This window comes from Leishmania panamensis (genome assembly GCF_000755165.1).
Source record: "Leishmania panamensis strain MHOM/PA/94/PSC-1 chromosome 20 sequence".
NCBI classification, from domain to species: domain Eukaryota; phylum Euglenozoa; class Kinetoplastea; order Trypanosomatida; family Trypanosomatidae; genus Leishmania; species Leishmania panamensis.
In genome coordinates this window covers 958,610-979,194 of record NC_025866.1, presented here as the reverse complement: position 1 = coordinate 979,194, position 20,585 = coordinate 958,610, and the positions used below count along the sequence as shown (strand labels likewise).

At 55.3% G+C, this 20,585-nt stretch overlaps 7 protein-coding genes across 7 annotated transcripts, besides 2 other annotated features; all 7 read left to right on the top strand.

The window, feature by feature from the left end:
- The first annotated feature begins 1,532 nt into the window (after positions 1–1,532).
- Positions 1,533–1,728: a repeat region.
- A 688-nt stretch (positions 1,729–2,416) lies between these two features.
- On the top strand, positions 2,417–4,027 carry LPMP_202210 (hypothetical protein; the record flags this gene model as incomplete). Its single annotated transcript, XM_010700120.1, has 1 exon — positions 2,417–4,027. One exon carries the CDS (start codon positions 2,417–2,419, stop codon positions 4,025–4,027), a length of 1,611 nt encoding a protein of 536 aa, XP_010698422.1.
- A 916-nt stretch (positions 4,028–4,943) lies between these two features.
- On the top strand, positions 4,944–6,023 carry LPMP_202200 (hypothetical protein; the record flags this gene model as incomplete). The annotated part of the gene is made up of 1 exon (XM_010700119.1): positions 4,944–6,023. One exon carries the CDS (start codon positions 4,944–4,946, stop codon positions 6,021–6,023), a length of 1,080 nt encoding a protein of 359 aa, XP_010698421.1.
- Positions 6,024–7,071: 1,048 nt separating this feature from the next.
- On the top strand, positions 7,072–10,416 carry LPMP_202190 (hypothetical protein; the record flags this gene model as incomplete). Its single annotated transcript, XM_010700118.1, has 1 exon — positions 7,072–10,416. One exon carries the CDS (start codon positions 7,072–7,074, stop codon positions 10,414–10,416), a length of 3,345 nt encoding a protein of 1,114 aa, XP_010698420.1.
- Positions 10,417–11,715: 1,299 nt separating this feature from the next.
- Positions 11,716–12,882, top strand: LPMP_202180 (hypothetical protein; the record flags this gene model as incomplete). The annotated part of the gene is made up of 1 exon (XM_010700117.1): positions 11,716–12,882. The coding sequence occupies one exon, from the start codon at positions 11,716–11,718 to the stop codon at positions 12,880–12,882; it is 1,167 nt and encodes a 388-aa protein (XP_010698419.1).
- A 472-nt stretch (positions 12,883–13,354) lies between these two features.
- Positions 13,355–13,900: a repeat region.
- A 1,574-nt stretch (positions 13,901–15,474) lies between these two features.
- LPMP_202170 (hypothetical protein) lies at positions 15,475–16,185 on the top strand (the record flags this gene model as incomplete). Its single annotated transcript, XM_010700116.1, has 1 exon — positions 15,475–16,185. One exon carries the CDS (start codon positions 15,475–15,477, stop codon positions 16,183–16,185), a length of 711 nt encoding a protein of 236 aa, XP_010698418.1.
- Positions 16,186–18,564: 2,379 nt separating this feature from the next.
- On the top strand, positions 18,565–18,981 carry LPMP_202160 (hypothetical protein; the record flags this gene model as incomplete). Its single annotated transcript, XM_010700115.1, has 1 exon — positions 18,565–18,981. One exon carries the CDS (start codon positions 18,565–18,567, stop codon positions 18,979–18,981), a length of 417 nt encoding a protein of 138 aa, XP_010698417.1.
- Positions 18,982–19,975: 994 nt separating this feature from the next.
- On the top strand, positions 19,976–20,410 carry LPMP_202150 (ribosomal protein l35a, putative; the record flags this gene model as incomplete). Its single annotated transcript, XM_010700114.1, has 1 exon — positions 19,976–20,410. One exon carries the CDS (start codon positions 19,976–19,978, stop codon positions 20,408–20,410), a length of 435 nt encoding a protein of 144 aa, XP_010698416.1.
- Between the last annotated feature and the right edge of the window lie 175 nt (positions 20,411–20,585).

The window sequence follows — 20,585 nt, the reverse complement described above, 5'->3', positions numbered from 1 at the left end:
CCCCCCCCCCCGAACCCCCCCCCCCCCCTACCCCCCCTTACCCCCCGTTTAAGTTAGTCGTCGGGTTCGGGGTACGGAACGACGATCTCGTCCTCCTTCTTCTTGTAGAAGTACAATTTATTTTCTTTTTTTTTTTGCACTTCTCTCGTTGTGTGGATTTCTTTTTCTCCTGCTTCTCCGGTATGCTGATTAGTATTACTCTTTCAGGTTGCGTTTTCACTCCCTTTCTTCTCGTTGTCCTGCTTGGCGGTGATAGTGACTGGCAGACTAACTTTTCGGTCATCAGGTCCTGACAACTTGTGTGTGCTTCCTTTGCTTGTCGAAGGTCGTCCTTCAGTTTTGTTGCTATGTTTTTTTTTTTTCAATCTCACGCACATGTCTCTCACTTTTTCAGAAATTTCAAATTTTCGTCCTCTTTTTGGCTGTCGTATTTGGTGTTATGCAGCCGCCGCATTGTGTTCGTCTCTTATGCACGGTGCTCCTTTTTTTTTTTTAAATGTATTGTTCCCTCACACATGCGCATGTCTCTCTCTCTCTTTTTTGTTTGTTTTTCGCTGCAATTTTGTGCTATGGCTGTCGTTAATCATATGAAGATTTTCTGTGCGTATATGTGCCATCTCCCATCTCTTTCCATGCTCTATCCTATTTTATTTCTTTTTTTCTTTCGTCCCCAGTTGTTGTAGCTCGACACACACACACACACACTGACGGATATACGCTTACGCGCACTCCCCATTCCTCCTCTCGCCTTCTCTCTCTGCGTTTTCCACTCTTCTCAGAATCAATTCTTTCCTTTCGATTCTTGGTCCTCCGCATCCACTCTCGCCACCTCTCCTCAGCTCATTTTCGTACCCTTTCTGGTCTTTTTTTTTTGCTGATGCACCTCTTTGCCTTGCGTGGTACATGTGCTCGCACGGAGTCACAAGTTGCTGGAGACGAACAACACGAAAAATATGTGTGGCAAAAAGGGAGAAAAAGTCGAAAGAGGGAAGAGCGGCGGGAGCTGCTCTACGCAGGTGGAAAGCGACAGCGCGGAGATGAAATACGAAATCAAATGGCGAGGGGCAAGAAAAGCAACAGGAATGAGCTTGCTATTTGCTCGACGCCGATGTTTCATATGCACCAGCAGAGCATCTTCGCTATCACACACCTCACTTGCCTCACGCCGATCTTTAGTGATTTTTTTGCACTTTTTATTTCTTCGTCGCTTTACCTTTGCGACTCTCCGTCTTTTGCGTTTCCCGTTATACGTGAAGCATTATGTACTTCTTCTCTGGCCGCTTAGCGAGCCCCTTTTCTGTCAGTGTCTCTCTTCCTCCCTCGCATTTTCTTTACTTTGCATCGCTTCCTTTCTTATGTGTGTGTGTGTGCTGTGTTTTTCCTTTTGCGCTTGTTTGCTTTGATCGTTCGTTGTACTTTAAGAGTAAAGTGCCCACTAACACGTGCGCGCGCTCTATTTCTTGTTTCTCTCCTTGCACCTTCTGTAGTGTTGTAACTCTCCCCTTTTAAAGTCTTCTCCCTCCTCGTGAATACCCTCATGACGAGGGAGGCACCTCAGCACCTGCCATCCAGCGTCCAGTACCCTTTTCCCTACTCTCTGTGGGGAAGCTAAGCAGCCCCCCCTCCTCATCTCTGTCTATGCACAACCACTTCTGGTGCTGTCAGGGTCAAGCATCCACGATGTGGGGAGATCAAAGCTATGTATTGCTGCTGATATGGGCAATCAGGGAATAAGCCAAAAAAAAAAAATAGGATCAGAGCAAAAAGAACACAGGAAATCCAGAAGAGCGTTATTGCCCTTCGAGAAATAGGCTCAAAGGCGACGCAAGGGAGGCCACACATGCACACGTGTGCTACTCCCTCCCCTATCCTTATCCCTACACACGTCATCTGCGCGTTGCCATGTCGTGTGGACGACACGCAGAGATGGGGCGCAGTGTATAGGAAAGGGGGAGGGGGTTGTCACACGGAGACGCCTATTGACTGAACAGCACGCCTCTCTTGGATTCTTTTTATTCTATTCTTCCTCTTCTCGCAGGGAAGTACCATTACGAAGACAAAAAGTTAGCGTGCATCTCTGTGTATCCGACTGCCACGGGATTCTTATGCATCTCTCAGCTGCTGCATTACTCGCGAGCGCAGTGACGCAGTTCTGTGATTTCTTTCTCATTTCTCTGTTCCTCTGCTCAACATCTTTTCTCGTTATGTACTTATGGATCGGCTTTCCTGAACTGGCCGCACACCGGCATGCATATACAACTACATAGATACGCCTGTTGTTGCAACCGTGCTCATGCAACCTCCTTTGCACGCACCTCCTGCGACGCTTCCGGACGATGGCCGCCACGGTGCGGCACTGCCCCCGTTTGAATACGTGCCGAGCGGCTTCCCTTTCGGTGGGTTGTACGACGCGTCCATGCCGGGGTTTGCCGGATCTTTCAAGGGAGTCGCCGTAGGGTCAAGTACGATGCTGGCGCATGGAACGGATTCGACTCAGGGTGCCGTCCACCACACCGATACTGCAGCAGCGGCCGAATGGCGTGCTCTTTATGGAACCAGCACTGACATGATGAACTCGACTGCGCGCAAGTTCCGTGCCGGTGGCACCGGTGTCTCATATATGAACCCCATCTTTCACCTTACAGCTGACGACGCCACGATCCTCTCCATGGAGCACAACAACCACTGCAAGCTTCTCGGCATCGCCACCTCCAAGAAGGAGATCCTCGTCACGTGGACACAGCTGATGCCGGTGATAGAGAACATGGGGATGCTACAGGGCCCAGATGAAGACCTGTTTGGCGGCGAGCAGGCCATTCCAGTAGATGAGCGGCTGCTCGAGTGGGATCCAGCGACCATGTCTATTTTGATTGACAAGTTGCCATATACATGCACCGAGTTGTCATGGGCACCGTGGCAGCAAGGCATCTACCTCGCAGGGCTCTGCCCAGGGCACGGCATCCGGCTCTATCGCTACTCCCACGGGAATTGGGCACTGGATGATTGCATCCGCTCCTCGGAGAGTGTGAGCTGCACCATCTCTGCGAACTTTACTGTGGCATGTGCGTGTAGTGGCGGCCGAGTGGAGCTGTGGGTGAGAGGTTCCACCGCGTCTGGCCGTGCAGTGACACCTGGGCCGTCACCCGGCTCGAGGGCGGGTGACGGCACGGCGATAAACGGTGGCGATGAGGCGAAGGGCACCTCATGGATGCTGTGCCGCACCATCATGCTTCCCTTCGCCGAGGACGACGGCGGCAGCTTCCGCGCACATGACGGAGGGAGAAGCAGTGGTGCTGGTTCTACCCCCGCATCTGCAGCTCGACATCGTCGGCGGGACATACTCGGCGTTGCCTGGGACGAATCCGGCGCCCTTCTGGCGGCCGGTGATCAAGGAGGGTCTGTGTACGTTGTGGCGGCCACCCAAGACAGCACGCGATTGGACGATGTGGTATACCACCAACCGACCTCTGCGTCGTGCGGTCCGTGTAAGCAGGTTGCGTGGTCCCCTTCGTCGGGCCGTAGCTTTTTGTGTCTGGCGATGGTGTTCACGACGTTTGTTCAACTGGTGCTTTTTCGCCGGCCACGCTTTATGAACGCGGCCGGTCTGCCTCACGTAGAACACAGCATCGACAGCGCTGGCGGTGGGAGAGCGAGAGGGGTGCGGGGCAGCGCATCGACGATCGCCGCTAGCCCGCTTCAGGTGCTGGCAACGGTGCAGGTGCCGTGCGGGGAGGTCGCGAGATTATCGTGGAACAACACCGGCACGCGCTTCGTCACAACGCATCTCGACAGTTCCGTGAACATCTGGGCGGTAGACTTTAGATACCAGCACTCCTTGAAGGATGACAGAGCTTACGTGACAGGCAGCCGAGAGGACGCCAATGCCCTGCAGTACGCTGACAGCCCACGCGCAGATGGGCACGTGGAAACGAGCGTTCCCGCAGAAGCGGAGGACAGGCGACTCTGCGTTGTTGTGTCCGTACGGCGTACCACCGCAGTGCACCCGTACCACGCCGTGTCGAAGTGATTAGGGTTGTCAGTGCTGTGGGGACAGCTCTCTCCTTCTTTTCGTTTCGCCCCCTTTTTGTTATTCTTCTCCTCGGATCGCCTGTGCTCATATTTGAGGGAGGCCCGCTATGAGCGCTGGGAATACGCGGATGACGCTGCGCTTCTCTGAGATGCGTGCTCTATCGTCAGACACAAAGAACAATAAAGGGGGCACCCCCCAAAAAGACAAAGAAAGCATGCGCTCTCTCGAGAGAGTGACACGTATTGAACTGGAGACGTGGGAGAGGCGTGTCTTGACGACGATTGAGTACCACCACAGCGGTATCGCTCTCCAGCGCTTGACGCTGTGAGAGGCGCTCTCTCCTTTTCTTTCTTTTCCCCCTTTCCAGCCCTTTGGTCCTTTTGCTAAGTTCTTTAGCACTAAAGCAACAGGAGCAACAGCCACGACGACAACGCACACGCAGTTGGCGACTGATCGACAAGCTGCTGCCCTATTTCACCATCAGAAGGTCCTCTATGTGATGGCTATGTGGGTGTCGGCTACGCGTCGCGGATTCAGTTCCTTCCTGCACCACGGGGCGGGGAGCGTTGCATGTGCCTATGTGGGTGTCCAGCGGTGCCTGTTGTTTGCTTTCGGTGCTTTCAAACTGATATGAGGACGGCTGAATATTTTAGTGTGTTCTTCGTCGCACCACCACATCACTGGGCGTCTAGCGTCTCTACATCCTCCGACGACCTCTCGCTCTCTTTGTCTTCTCACTGCCCCCCTTTTTTCGGTCTTCCTCCTCTATATACGCCCATGCTGAGACAGCTCCTCCGTCGTGTCTGAGCAAGAGCGTGGGTAATTTTTACAGGGACGCCCATGCACCTTCACGTACGCACGCACACAGTGAATCGGCGCCGTGCCTCCTCTTCCGACTGAGAGAACGCCAGAGATGCCGGGATCTCTGAGGGTACAGGCAAGCAAGCGCAGTGCCCGAAAAGCTGTGAAGAGGAGTCTCCCTAAGGAAGGTAACATCGCACACGGTGGTACTTCCGCAGGGGGTGTTGACTCTGCAACTTCGGCTTCTGTGGTGACAGGCAGCGCCGCCTCTACATCGACCCTGACGAATGCGGTAACGCTCAGCACATCCGAGCAAGAGCGGGCGGTGGAGGCGGTCAAGGAGACTCTTCCCGTATCTGCCAGTCGCACGGAGCTTCGCAAAGACCCGATATATCGTATCATGCACGCTCTTCCTCGTTCCGATGTGCTGGAGGTGGTGCGCTGCCGCTTTGCAAAGTCGCACTGCGAGCGCGCTGCGGCGTATTTTGACCTCTCCTACATGAAAAACCCTCTGCGGCACCTGCGTCTCCAGCTTGGGTGTGACGGTCCTACAGGGATTCACTTGTTCTTCCAACGCATCGCTGCGCATCGCCACACTCTGCGCGTGGTGGACTTCTCACGAAATCGGCTGAGCACTGACGATGCCATTCTACTCTGTAACACCCTAGGTCTAGGAAGCGCCGGAGATGCAGCCACCGCGCTAGGTACTACGAGATCGTCGTCTGGAGGTGTTGCAGCTGATTTGACAGTCTCAACGACAGCGAGGGCCTCCGCGCCACCACCTTCCTCGCTCGAGCTTTTGGACCTCAGCTACAACACAAAGCTTGGTAATGACGGCGCCATACACGTCGTGACGGCACTGCGACACTGCCCGTCAATACGGGCAGTGATCCTCAAAAGTGTAGGCATCGATGATGATGGTGTGATGGCGGTGATGGATGTCGTACGCCGCTGGCCGGCGCCGACCCTCTGCGCCTACTCCGCTACCCCACACGCGCTGCTTCGCCCACCTACTGCCTCGGCCACCAAGTTTTATCTGAACTTGAACGAAAACTACATCGGCGCTCGCGGCACGCACGTGCTCGGGAAGGGTCTGCCAGACCACGTGTCACTTACCCTGGCAAAGCAACGGCCAAGGCCGGCGCTTGACCGGAAGCGCTCGCGAGACGATAACGGAACCGCATGCCGATGAGCGAAGGACTCTCGAAGGCGTCAGCGCAGAGGGTTTTTCGATGCCAGCTGGAGAAAGTCATTGCGATGTCTGCATCCTGCGTTGTACTCTTTCGCTGTGTCGTTCTACCCGCGATGGGAAATCGATGGCTTCCTCAACTTTATGCCGTGTAGATGCGATGGGGATGCGGTGTGCTGTGGCGCGTGGGTGGTAGTGGTGCCGAACGCGAAAGTAAGTGTGTATCGCGTTTCATAGTGCACTCACCACCTTTCTGCTTGATTTGTCGCACCACTCCTACGCATCTGTGGTTCCAGACGAGTTGCCCGCTTTCGCTTTCCGCTCTTGGCTGGATGATGGTGTGCGGTGTCTTGCATGTGTCTCAGAAGAACTTAATAGGCATATAATCTTTGTTTTGTTCGCTGATCTCAAGGGTAGCCGCAGACTTGCCCACACAGCAGCAACCACCGATCGAGGACAGCCGCACACCTTAGGATGCGTAGGAGCAGAGGAAGAGCACCGGACACGCCGCCACGGCGGCTTTTGCCCTGCCGTTTCCGTTGCGCAGTCGTTTTGGCACTGTTTGCGACTCCGCTAAGCGGTTTACTCTTTCACTTTCCTGCCTCTCCTCCAACGGCGCCATGCTCCTTGTTGGGCAAGTCTTTTTCTCTCCTCTGCTACCTCCTGCATCTCTTCGCATCCCCTTATCTTCCACCATCATCTACACCTCTCTTCCTGCCTCTCTCTCTCCGTGGACTCATGCGCTCGGCTGATCTCTCCCTCTTTCTCGTCTGCTGGCGCACATGCGGGGCGCTACACCCCTGATGACACACCTCGCAACACACGCACACACGCACACACCTACGAGCACAAAATCACAAACTCGCTATCCTCGTGCTTACGTTCGCCGCCATCGTTCAAGCACACGCCCACGCGAAGAGAAAGAGAAGCAGCGCATTGTGACGAGGGCGTCCCTCTGCGGCGTGAAGTGTTTGCTCCCACACTTCAGTCGCCTTGTGGCCCTTTCATTGGGGTACTCTTTCTAACCCTTTCGCTTCACCTGCTCGTCTCCATGACGCAGCAAGGTGGCGACCCAGTCCCCTCTTCGGCGGCCTCTCCGCAGGAGGATGTTACCGATGTGACACACTCGACGGCGTACTTGGCGCTGAACGCGCTCCTCGACGAGGGCCAAGTCTCTGAGGAGCGCGCCGATTACTTGAAGCAGAAGTTCAAAGACTTGCATTCGCGTGTTCTCGCCATCTACAGACGCGACAATGCACTTCTGAAGCGCGCGCGGCAGCTGCGGAGCCGGCTTGAGGTGGAACGACAGCGTATCTACACCTTCGGCGACGTCGCCAAGAAGGATGACGAGGTGATCCAGGCCCTAAAGCGCAGTTTAATGGAGCACGAGCGTGATCTCGCGGCTGCGCTGGAGCGCTACAGCGTCCTCCAGGTCGAGGTGCTTGAGTATGACCGACGTAAGCAACACCTCATTCTTGAGCGCCAGGACGCCATTGCGGCTGAGGAGGCGCGTCTACGACCCCAGATGGAGTCCATGCAGACGGAGATCACGGAGATGGGAGCCCACATCAAAGAACTCGCTGAGGAAGTGGACAGGTGCCAAGCGGAGAAAGATGCGCTTACCAAGGACGAGGCGCAGAAGAAGGAAGAGATCGCCAACTTTGCGGCCACCCTGGCACAGGCGAAGCAGCAGCTACAGAACGTGCAGAACGATCCTGAGCGCGCGAAGAAGCAACTTGAGCTCGTCCAGGAGAGGCTAGCCGGCGCGCAGCGCGACCTCACCAGCACTGAAGAGAAGATCTCGGCGCAGGCAGAGCGCATTCAGGCGCTGGAGCTGCAGCGCAACAGCCGGGCCGAAGACTACGAGGCTGTCAAGAAGTGTGTGCAGACTCTACGTGCTGAGATGGATGTGAAGCGCAAGGCACTCGCCACAATGAACACGTCGCTGGAAGTGGATCTAGAGACACGCCAGTCTACTCAGGAGCGCGTCGCTGAGCTCGATCATCTCATCCTGACGACGAAAATAGCGCTTCAGCAGGAGCAGGACGGTGTCGATCGCATGGAACGTGAGCGCGAAAAGTGCATGGTACTTTTCTCCTCCTTGGAGCGAGGGAAGGAGGACGTGCGACACGAGGAGGAATCCCTGCAGGAGCAGATTAGGCTTGTGCACAAGGAGCTGAAGCAGGTGAAGCGTGCCACGGCGCAGGTGGAGAAAGAGATTCAGGCGCACCGCAAGGATACTGAGGCCCGCACGAAGAAGCTGTTGTTTGAGCAGGCCAAGTCGAAGGAGTTTGTCAAGAACGCGCAGCGGTTGCTCGCTGAGATCCGCGAGACCGAGGAGACGATCGCTGTGAAGGCAAAGCAAGACGACGTGAAGCGGCGGGAGCTGGCGGCTATCGCGATGAAGCGGCAGGAGCTCAGCCGAGCCAGCGCACGCGAGGAGACCCGCGCGTCTCTGGCGCAGCGTGAGCTGCAGATGCGTGAGTTGTTAGTGAAGGAAGCACAGCGGCGCCACAGAGAGCTGGAAAAGCGGCTTAGTAAGGACATGGATTTGTTTCAAAAGGTGAAGCAGGAGCGGGCGCAGAAGGCTACCCAAATCCAAACGATTGCGCACATCATGGCCCAGGTGGCGGAGAAGACAAAGTTGCTCGAGAAGGAGCTCGCCGTGCTGACGCGCGAGTTTACCCTGAAGGACCAGGAGATCGCGAAAGCCAAACTCCAGGTGCACGAGCTGACACACCTGTGTGCCAACCTGCGGCTGGAGAAGAACCGGCAACGCAGGCAGATGGAGAAGGCTGCAGACAGTGAGCGGGAAGTGAAGGCCCAAGTGCGGCGCCTGAACACCGACATTGCAGCGACAGAAGACACAATGGCGGATCTACGCCGCGCCTACGCAGCGGCAATCGAGACCCGCAACCAGACGGGCATCGAACTCATTGATCGAAACGACGAGGCGGCGCTGCTCACGGCCCGCATTAAGGCTCAGGAGGCAGCTATCGCCGAAGGTACGCAGATGACGAACGACCGTGCGAATGAGATGCGCTTACTCAAGGCAAAACTGAGCAACATTCTGCACGACATCGAGGTATGCCAGCACTCAATTCCAAAGGTGTCTCAGATGGAGCTGGAGCTGACGCGATTAAGGGAGGAGATCGAGATAGAGCAGTGGCGCACACAGGTGCTTGAGGATGACCTCACTGACCCCAAGAATCCGCATCGCTGGAAGCGAATTCCGCTCGTGCTCCCTGGTGGTGTCGCCTTACCGACAGTCAGCGAATCGCAAGCCACAGTGGCAGTAGCGGCAACTCAAACCCAAGCAGATGGTGCAGCAGCATTACGTAGCTCTTCCTCGTTTCCTGGCGACGCAGGACTTGCTGGGAGAAGTAGCGGAGGTGGCGGCGCGGCGCTGGTCGGTGGGCCTTCCGAAGAGTACGTACGCCTACAGGCTTGCTGCCAGGAGCTGGAGGTGCGCGTGCAGAACCTGAACGCCAAGCTACGCGAGAAAAGCCTGATCCTCGAAGAGGTGACCGAGCTGGCTGCGCGAGTCGGCGACCAGGCGGATGCCGGAAAGGAATGCACACTGGCACTGGCGCGGCAGGTCAACGCGTATCACAGTAGCATCCGCCACAAAAGTCGCCAGATGATGGCAAGTATTGCGGAGCTGTCCCTCTTTCAGGCCTCAAGCATTCAGCTCCAGCAGGAGGCACAGCGTCTCGAGGCGCTCGTGGAGGAGGCCGAGGAGCGCTTGGAGGCCGGCGAGGCTCCGTTCGTTGAAGCTGAGCTGCATTACGAGCGGAAGCGGCAGTGCCAGCAGCGCTACGCAGCTGCCCGTCAGCGACAGCGGGACACAGCACAGGAGAACGAGGCAACTTTTGGGATGCAGATGGTTGCCACCACGGCGGCCCCCCGCCCGAACGCATACGTACCTCAGGACGACGACCTGGGCCTTCCGCGGCCGTATGGGCCATTTGCGCCGTTTAAATCTTCACCTAGTGTGGCATTGAACTCTCCTCGTGCGGAGCCGTGGTCGTCGTGTGGCGCTCAAGGTCCCTTGCCTGGACCGCGATCTATGGCACCAGTGTGCGGCTCCACACTGCCCTTCTCGGCATCTTCTTCCCTGCCGGGGGCTTCGGCTAGTGTACTGTCTAAAGGCCGTGGCCTTTCCACGCCTCCCCCGCTTTCAACTACTACAGCGGCGGCTGCGACGACATCGAACGCAGTCCCCTTCAGCAGCTCCATTCCGACGCGACTGCAGTCACGCACCTCGCGAAACGTACGCGATGGCGTGACCATGGTGACTGCAACGCATCAGCGAAACTCCACTGCGGCCCCGCAAGAGCAGCTGCGCGTCAGTCAGCGGAAGGGTCCCAACAGTGTCGGTGGTGTCAGCTACTGAGCTACATTGCTACGCGCGCATAGAACAGTTTGTGCACGTCTGCTACCCGCCCCTTTTGGGGGTCTTTTGCCATTTTTTTTTCTCTCTCTCTCTCTCTGTACAGTTCTTGTTGTGTTTCATCTTTGTTACTTGTTGATGCGTTTTCCTCTTCGTTGCAGCCATGTACAGATTATCTAGGCGCTGCTGCTGCTGCTGTGGCGGCGGCGGCGAGAGAACCACGATGAGAGAAAGAGAGCGGCAGACAAGGGCAGCCCCGTTGCACCAGGAGGCATACACTTTTGTGGATGTACGCCTACACTCGTTGATGTGTTTCTGTGCGCCGCCTCCCCCCTCCTCTCTGTCTCTCGCTCCCTGCAAGTGAACTTTCGCCATTTTCTCCCTTCGGCGGCGGCGGCGGCGGCTGGAATGTCCCACTTGATGTACAGTGGGCGGCATTGTCCCCATTTCATTATAGTTTGCTATGCCTGCTCTCTCTTACCTGGTCTCTCCTCTGAGAACACACATGAAAAAGAACAGGTGAAAAGAAAGGAAGAACACCCAAAGTGCGCCTGCGCCGCAGGGGAACAGAGGAAACAGCTGCACTCCCGCCAAAGACACATTCTTTGCGCATCAACGTGTCGGTTCTCTTTAATGACGTGCTAGGGAGGGAGGGCGGGGGGAATGACCGCGTAGTGAGTGGTGAGGAAGGAGGAGAAGGGGACAATTTCACAGACTGTGCCTTAGCAATGCAGCAGTGTGCCTGTCGTACGGCTGCCACCCACAGGAGAATGATGACGGCAGCGGTGGCGCGGACACGTTTCGGTGCATCAGATGACGTTGGACCGGTTTGCTGTTCTTTTTTTTCCCTTTTGCGGATGGTGTTGCTTTTGCTGGGCATTTGGGAGACTCACCGTCGCCTTCCGTCGCACTCTCCCTCAGTTGCCCCCCTCAGTAGAGCACAGTCGTCTCACTCTTCAAAGGTAAACGTTTTTACCTTTGCACATTCCTGCCTCTCTCACAGCACCATCTTCTCTTGATCCTTTTCCTCATCATTGACGTCGTCATCACCATCTCTAACACTACGGCGCTCTCTTCTCCTCTCACACGCCTCTTGCGTGAGGTACTTGGGACTCAGCGAAGTTTGCGAAACAGAGCACATACGAGCGCAAGCGAAACGGGAAAGTACGCACTGCACATCTCTCTAAAGCCCTTCCTTTCCCTCTCGGCGCTAGGAACCACCTTCCCTTTCATTTATCGATGCTCAAACAAATATAAGACCTTCCACATCTTTCCAGTGTGTAGGCCTCTCATCACCAGCGGATGCGCTTCCAAGTTCAGGCTTGCTTCGATACAGCGGCACATGCACTTATCCTTTCCTCCGAGGCATCCGAGAACTCTGCCATACTAGTGGCCGATGACTGCGCGGTCGAACTACACGTTGCGCCGGTAGGTAGTGATGGAGCTGGTGCTACTGGCATCTTGCCAACTACGCCCACACTCATTGCATTGCCGTGGGATAGCAGCCGCATGCGGCTTTGCGTCAATGGCATTAGCTACGGCACGGGCCCGCTGGTGCTGCGGGATGGCGATCAGCTTACGCTGCACCCCAGCCACGCCACAGAGGCCACAACGCCGTTCATATACACCGTCAGTGCCGTTCCTGCGTCGGCGAATGTGGATGATAAGGAGATGAGGGATGGCGCCTCACTTGCGACCCGCGCCAGTGCATCGGAGGAGAAGAATCGACTGCGCGCGGTCATGTCAAACGTGGAGCAGTATGCGAAGTGGAACAATTTTTACAGCCACCGGTTCACCAACCTCGCCACGATTCACCTGCCGCCGGGCGATGGCACTCGTTCCGTAGGTCATCTCCACAAATGTGTGTGTGGGCTTTATGTGCAGACGGAGGTGGGCCCATCCGATGCCATGCCGCGTGAGACACATGCACCCGACGCCACGCAAACACATCTAGTACTGAATGGAGACGCTGAAGTGAGCAGTGTGCCGTCGTCTGTACATGCCCGCACCCTCGTCACGCTTCTCTCCAGCCTCCCTCAGCTGCTGGAGTTTGAGTCTTCATCAGCGCAGCAACAGACAACACTCCATGAACCTTTGCCGGTGATGTGCTGCTGCTGTCCATTCACATCTGCGTCCTCAAATCCTGCGCTGCGACTCTGCGAAAGGAAGTTATCTCATACATTGGCGTCCAAGACCTCCGCCCCCATGGGTGCGAACACCGATGTGCAGCAAGTCCGAGAGGCCAGGTCGTCCTCGTGTGATGTAGGACTGACTCCTTGGAGTGTCTACGCTCACGCTCGTCGCGGAGGCTCGGTAGCGGCTCAGCACGTCAGCCATGTAAAAGAGGCAATTGATGCACGCGGCACTGACGCATTCGTGGGTGAGGCTTCACTTGACTGGGCAGCTTCAGAGCTCCTGAGCCGCATTAGCTTCTTAGAGAGTGCCCTGATGGGGCTTCACTACGAATGAGCTAGCCGTCATCTGAATCCTTTTCTCTCCCCTTCGTAAACTTCGCCAGTGCTGCCTAAAACAGCATGAATGTCAAAAGCGAGGCCACACTACCGTCAGCACACAGAATAGACCTGTGCGTGCACACGTGGGCGATGGCTTGCTCATGTATGTGCTCGCGTACGAGACCACTATGCTTTGCCCTTCTATGCCACCTTTGAAAAAAAAAATGTTTGTGGGCACACCGTATCCACTCATGTACAGCCTCCCCCCTCCCCCCTCCCCCCACCCCTCAAAATGCTTTTTCAGCATGCACCGAGCGTGTGCGTCTTCGCCTAGATTAGACCTGCTCTTTTCTTTTCTCTTTTCGCTTTTTTTGTTGTTGTGGTCCATCACGTACATGTGAAAAACACCTCTTCCCCATTCTCGCCTCTCCCCCTGCCTTTTATTTGTTCCTCTTCTCCCTTACCACCCTCCGGACGACGTGCGGATGCCCCAGTGCGTGGTTCCCAGGGTCCAGCACCCCCCACACTGTGAAGGGAGCCAGGCAGCCTCTCTCTCCCTGACAATGCCGAGCCGTTTCTGCTGCTGACAGGGTCAAGCCTCCACGATGTGGGGAGGTGAGCGCGGTGTGTCGCTGCAGATATGGGCGTCAAGGCCCTGGTTGGCGTTGCGTCGGAGCGACCTGCGGCAGCGAGCGCGTCTGTACCATCCATGTGATAGGCACAGTGTCAGCGCGACTCGAACGCGTCTCACTCGTCCCTCAGCGCCTACCCGTGGGGAGACCGAGTGTCACCCCGTGGGATGCACCATGTGACGTCCGGCATGATGAGGGCGGCTGCGAGGCGACCTGCAAGGCGGGTGGGTGGGTAGAGTTTGAGGCAGGGGGCCGTGGGCTCCGATGACTGAGTCGGCGCATTGCTGTAGTGCGTGGCCGCCACCGCTGCTTTGCACCAAGCAGTAGGCCTGTGGCAGGGCCTAGAGTGGAGTGGAGCTCGTGTATTGTATGGCAGGAAATGGACACGCTGGAGCAAAGAAACGGGGATACCCATCCCGGGGGAATGGGATTTTCAAGCGAGGAATGTGAAGGAAAAGAGGAGCACCGCGTCCTGGATGCGTGTTGTTATCGGCACAAAGCGAAGCATCATTAGCACATGCGAGAGACTTCTGAAAGGATTTAACGGCGATCATGTGATCGGTGTGTTTTCGTCCGTATTGTGTACCAGAGCTCGCCGTTGTGCCGCAAGGCACGTACGCAACAAGGGACGGACACGGTAGACTTTTTTTCACCTATCATGGATTACGTATGTCATGTTGATTCTCGTAGTTTTGTACCTGTCTCTTTTCGTACTGATGACTTCTTTCTGATGTTCACCTTCCTACTGCTATCTGAGCGACCTCCTGTCTGCGCCCTACCACTGGGTCTCGCTTTTCTTTCGCCCCCACCCTGCGCGTTCGCCTCCACTCATTCACACGCACGTCTGAACGTCGACCATTGCACGACGCGTTTTCATATTTTTCACTTGAGCGGTAACTTTGGGAAGATCTCGCTCAGTATCGACAGAGCACGCCGAGGTCTGCTGTGTCAACGGAGGGAACTAGGACTACGCGAATCACACCACCTCCCGGGCCGAGACACAAAGCAGCAACAACCGTGGAGGAGGATGATAAGGTCAGAAGTTGCTCGGGTGTCTCTGTTGCGCTCATCAACTCACACAGCTCCGGCGGCGCGTCAGTGCTTGTGAGATTTTTATTCTCGTTGCCGCTGCACGTATTCTCGCGCATCTCTTTTCGTCCGTAATATTATTAACTGTGCTCCTCTCATAGGGAGCATATCTATGAACCCCACTGCCTCTTTTCCCTTCCACTTTGTGGCATTGCCTTCTACTTCGTGTTACGTGTCTCTCACTGCGCGAAGGTGAAGGTGAGAGAAGTGCGAGGTAGCGGGAGAACCCCTCTTTGCCAACGCACACCTATACACAAATAAATTGTGCGAAGTCTGGAGCGGACGCGAGCAGCGGAAAGACCGCCGTTGACATGCGTCAAAGCACTTTTGCTTGAAGAGCACTTCCTCCTCTCCCCTTTCCCGGCCTCTCTTGAAGACATTTTTTTTTTGGCGAACGTGCGCCGCTATTCCAATTCCTTTTGTTCGTCACTCCTTTTTTATTTTATCGTACATGCTGCATTATGCTTAGAGAGTCGGCCTCGAGCTCGCCGTGTGTCGAAGACGGAGGGGGTCGAGTTGCGAGAGAGAACATTCTCAGCCGATCGCCCCTCTGGCCTGTCTGGGTGTTGCCAGAGTCCTCTACCGTGCATCAACGAACGCCCTTGTGCACACCTTCAACAGGCTCACCAGCCTGCTTGCCTCTGCTGAGCCGTCGCCGCTCAAAGGCGTCTGAGATGGTCGGGGACCATGGTCGTAGGTGGCACGGAACGGGCTCTAACGCGTCATCCCAGCCACGTCTAGAGGGCTCTCGCTCTAGCTTGTCGCTGTCACGAGCGTGGGGGTCACGAAGCACTTCGTTTTTGCCACTCAGCGGCGTTTCTCAGTCGCCGCATGTGTCGCAAGCGCAGCACTCAGACATACCGATTGGCCCAACCTTTCCCTCGATCATGCCGGCGTCCTCTTCCTCCGCTACCGCTGCACAGGTGCTGATGCACGCCATGGTTTCGTCGTCATCGTCGCGCCGCAGACTACGATTGGTTCTCGGGACTTTCTGTATACTGAATGCATTTACCGCTTTTCTGTTCGCATGGATGATGTCCACGGAGCAAACTAGCTTCGCGTTGACGGCAGCGAGGCGGCGTTGGAATCTAAGGGAGCGCTCTAACGCGACCTGCAAGGCCGGTGTCTACTATGTGGTCATTGGTCTTATGCTGCTTGTTGACCGTCTAAGCCGCACTATTGCAGTGATAGTACAACTAGGCGTGCGGTTCGTGCGGGCTGGATGTTCATTGATTCTTCGTTGGTTATTGTGGTGCGCTAGGGTTATACCGGCGTCGAGAGGTCGTGGCCTACTGCTGCGCCGCTTTGTCACTCGTTCCGCCGGCGCCTTGCCAGAGAATTACAGAGTCTTGTTGCAAAGCAACAGTTCGGCGCGGCCTCCCCGATCTCCTCCTAGTGCTGCTGTTCCTGCTACGGGTGCAGCGAGGGCGCCTTCGAGCCACAGGTTACTGCCACGCATTGCAGGTATCCACCTGGGCTCCTCATTGCAGGGCGCACAGGCCAGCTCGACGCTCGAAACCCTGGCCGACTTGGAGAGGGATAGACGACCGCGCAATGCCACCGCTTCCCCACCGAGTATTCGGCTACGTAGCAGCTGACATTCTCGATGCATGACCTGTGCAGCGGCATGATCATTCCTGCCGTGAGGTGCACTGACGGTTGACCTTTGCGGCACTGTAATCATGCGCGTCTCGGCGTCTCACCACCTGGTGACTTTTTACGTGTTGTTTTCGTTCTTCTCCTCGACATGTCTCTCTCTCTCTTTGTTGCGCGCATCAACCAAACCGAGGATACCGCTGCTCTCTCTCTCTCTCTCTCTTTGTTTCCCAGTGTGTGACGTTTTTTTATTTTTTTTTTTAATATTTGTGCGCGTTGCGCCCCCCCCCCCCCACTGTAGTGGCCTTTCTTTCGTCGTGCACGCGCTTGTGTCGTGTTTCCAGCGTCTCTTCCCCTTTTCGTGATGGCGTCTTATGTGGGGGGCGCGAACTCGAGCGGTTGCCTCCTCTCACGTCCTCCCTTTCTTCTGCCACCACACATGTTTTTTTTTTCTCTTCCTTTGAATGCTTGTGCGGATCTTTTTTGGGGCTATGCCGAACTGGAACTCTGCAATGGGGGAGAATGGTGACGAGAGCGGCGTGCGTGCACATGCACTCACGAATTCGCCTTTCCCTGGCGTGTCTGCTGTATGTCGCCGCTACGTGCGCGTTTCGGCGTGCGTCCGCCCTTGCCGAACTCTCCTCTTGGCAACTCTTTTTGCTGTTATTTCTACATTAGCCATGACGAAAAGGCGAGGTGAGCATCCCACCCACCCCTGTAGATCGTTTGTGTGTGGTTTCTCGTTCTACTTCTGGCTCCACGCGCCAAGAGCATGGAGTTATGAGAACCGGAGGAGTGAGTGGACGGGGGAAGCGAGGAAGGGGAATGTCGCGCAAAGCTGATGGAGTGGAGGGGGTAGGGGGCACAAAAAGAAACGGAAAGCGCCACACGCAATCACACAAATATACCTGCAAAGGAACACAAGGAAGGAAGTATTCCTTACACCCAACAGGGACGACTCTGTGGAGTTGGCGGCTTCATACTCTAGTACTGCAAACACACATACTCACACAGCTCTGGCACCGCATGGAGATGAATGAGGTGCGATGACAAGATGGGAGGGAGGACACCGTACTTCTTGCCGCTCCTTTTTCGCACTTCAGCGTGGGCAGAACAACCCCCCTGCAAGCACGAAGCATAGCTGCGGGTGCTTGCCTCAACTTGCCTTCTTGCATTGAATGCTCGTAGCCCCTTTTTTGTGTTCCCAGCTCATTTCTTTTTTGGGTTTCGTCTTCATTACACGTACCATACGTTGTACACACGCAATGTCGCCTCATCTACCGTCAGCGGCGGTGACAGCGACTACTGCTTGTGACCTTGTGCCTCTCTGAAAAGGAACGTATTTGCTTGTTTTTTTTCTTCTTGTATGCGGACACTGCGCGAGTTGTTGTGTGTCCCACGTTTTACCCACACGCGTCGTAGCCTGTTCTCGCATGGGTGTCTTTCTTTCTGTGCTCCTCGGTTTTCCCTCTTTCTCGCCCCCTCTGGACCTACTCCGTCTGTGTGCTGGGGTTTCTTCAGAGACGGTGTTGTCTGCTTCCATGTTTTGGTCGACAACGCCGAGTTGTCTCTTCGTTCTTCTTGTTTGCGACTCGTTTTATACAGGTTCATCGGCATTACCAATGCCCGCAAGGCCCACGCACATGAGGTGCAGCAGCAGCTTTGATACACCTACCCTCAACTACACACCCACGCCCGTACACGTGTGGGTTGCCAAGTGGACTGTCCTGGACCTTGCATGAGATTCTTTCATTAGGGATAATCGTGACTTTCATGGAGAGTTGTTGCAAAGATGCACACCCAAACAAACGTGTTGTTTTGCTTATTTTTGTTCCTCACGTTCACATACTTATTGCACCCATCCCTCCCTCCCCTCGCTCACGCGCGCTCACCCCTTTTTGACTTTAACCGCTGCCTCCGTGTTTCTTCTCTGTTTACTCCGCTCCTATCATTCATCATCATTTTTTGTGTTGTTGGTCCGTTTTACTCGTAATGCGTTGATTTCTCCCTTTTTTTTTCAACTCTCCATCTTGATGAATCTCAGCGCTCATTTATTGCAGTCGCGCTGATGCAGAGTAAGCACTGGCAGCAGCGGCATCGGTGTTTTCTATCCCTATTTTTGTCGTCTCTTGGTCTTGATCTTGGTTTTTGGGGCGCTTCGTCGTGATACGCCTTGTGCATTCCGTTCGACCTTCATCTCTGTATCTACACAGAGACAGCCACACACACACACATGTCTAGCATCTCTACTCCCTTTCCTTCTGCCTTTTCCTTCTCACCCTTCACCGTTGTGATCTACTCTTCGCCTTTCCATCTCTTCATACTTCACATCAACACAGACCGAAACGCACCCATACTGGTACACCGCTAGGTACTTCATCATGGGATTTGGCACCCGCTCCTGCATGGTGTTCTGCTACTTGAACGCTGTATGTGCTATATTTATTAGCTACTTGTTCAGCATAGGCATCAGCTCAATGGCTATCGCCTCAGTGATCAACAAATGGGATCGGCAAGAAAAGGCGCGGGCGTGCCGCAACGCCGGTATTTTGTACTTTATCGTGGCTGTGGCCATGACGGTTAAAGATATGATAGACACCTGCCGTGAGCGGCACATGAGCAGAGGGGTGGGCCAGCGCATGGCGGAGTATGGCGTGGCTGACGGACCTGCCGGTACCGCGGAGGCAATAGCGCTGCTTGAGCGTCGTGCTTACGTCCAGAGAGGGGGCGCACGTCGCAGCGATGCTGCCAGAGGTGGTGGCAGTAGCAGCGGTGGCTACGGTAGTGTACCGTATTAAACAGGATGTACAGGTGCAGCTATTGTCGCATGCGCGTATACTTGTGTATGCAGCGGCGCTGCTGGATCACCGAAGCGTTGCGTTGTTGTCGAGCGTTTGCGGGGTCCCTCTGTGGCAAACGTAGAGGTGAAAGTATGCGGGCATGCGCATGTGTTGCACTTACTTACGTGTGCGTGTCTCTGGCGCCTTTCTCCTGTCCCTTCACTCCTCTTTCGCTCCTTTAAATTGCACTAGAACGAAAAGCAAACCAAACAACGGCAGAGGTGGAGAGAGAGAGAGGGGCCGAGGAGGCGTCTCGATTCACAAAACGGGTATCGGATAGCACTGCCGGCGAACCCTTGTCGCGTGCTTGTTTGTGTTTGTGTGTGCATCATGGAGGACGTTAGGAGAAGAAAACAGCACCACAGATAATGATGCGGTCTTTCAAGAACAACATCATAGATCAAAGAGCAAATACTCTACTTCGCATGCGCTACAGGAGAGGGAGCACAGCGCAGAAGGTTAGAGATTAGCTTTTGGTGTACCAGGGCAGGGACAAAAATGACTGAGTTTCCTTTGCAGGAGGAGCATGAGGGGAGGCAGTGACGCTTGCTATTCTGCTTTTCTTCAGTATGTCTTTCTTTTTATTTCCTTATGGTGTCGCTACGCAAAACAAAAGCCCACCTCGGCAGTGCTTCATCAAATGGGGTGGCCCCCACTTGCGTTGAGCTGACGAGGAGAAAGTAGCTAACTGCGGTGCTCGTGTCGTTGACTATATTTTGCACTCGTAGAGGTGACCCTCAAACGCTAAGCGCCTTCGCATCTTGGTGCCTCATTCTCGTGTGGCTTTGAGATCTACTCTCTTGTATCGAATGAGACACTCTTTTCGCTTTATCACTTTTTAACTACTTCATGTGCACCAAAACTTCCCCTCCTCCCCCCTCCCCAACACACGAACGTGCAATTTCTTTACTCGCCTTTATAGCCGTTAACATCCGGGTCAACTTCAGCACGGATGACTATCTCTAAGGTCCATGCCCAGCGCAGCAAGAAGCTGCACCAGCTGTCTGCCAAGACAAGCAAGGTGAACCGCAACCGCAAGGCACCTCGTCTCTACATGAAGGGCACGCTGGCCGGCTACACACGCGGCCTCTACGGTCAGACTAAGCAGACTGCGCTTGTCCGCGCCGAAAACGTCAACACCCGCGAGGACGCCAAGTGGTACGTGGGCAAGCGCATCTGCTACGTCTACCACGGCAAAAAGGTCAAGCGGTGTATACGCTGGAGCAAGGCGCCCGCACGCCGCAGTACAACCCGTGCGCTCTGGGGTCGCGTGACACGCCCGCATGGTAACGCCGGTATGATGCGCGTGAAGTTCAACGGCGCGTCTGTGCCGGCGTCCGCCATTGGCCGGCGTATCCGTGTGTACCTGTACCCGAGCCAGATCTAAGGCACGTAAATCATCATGAGAGGTGGGGCGGCCGCGACGGCGTTTCGCGTCGTTCTCGAGTACAACCTCTTTGTGGGGACTTCTGCTCGTTTGACTGACTCTCTGCAAGACACCGGAGAGGAAAGTGTGACGCGGGTACGGCTGAGGTAGGAAAGCACGAAAATATGACGGCATA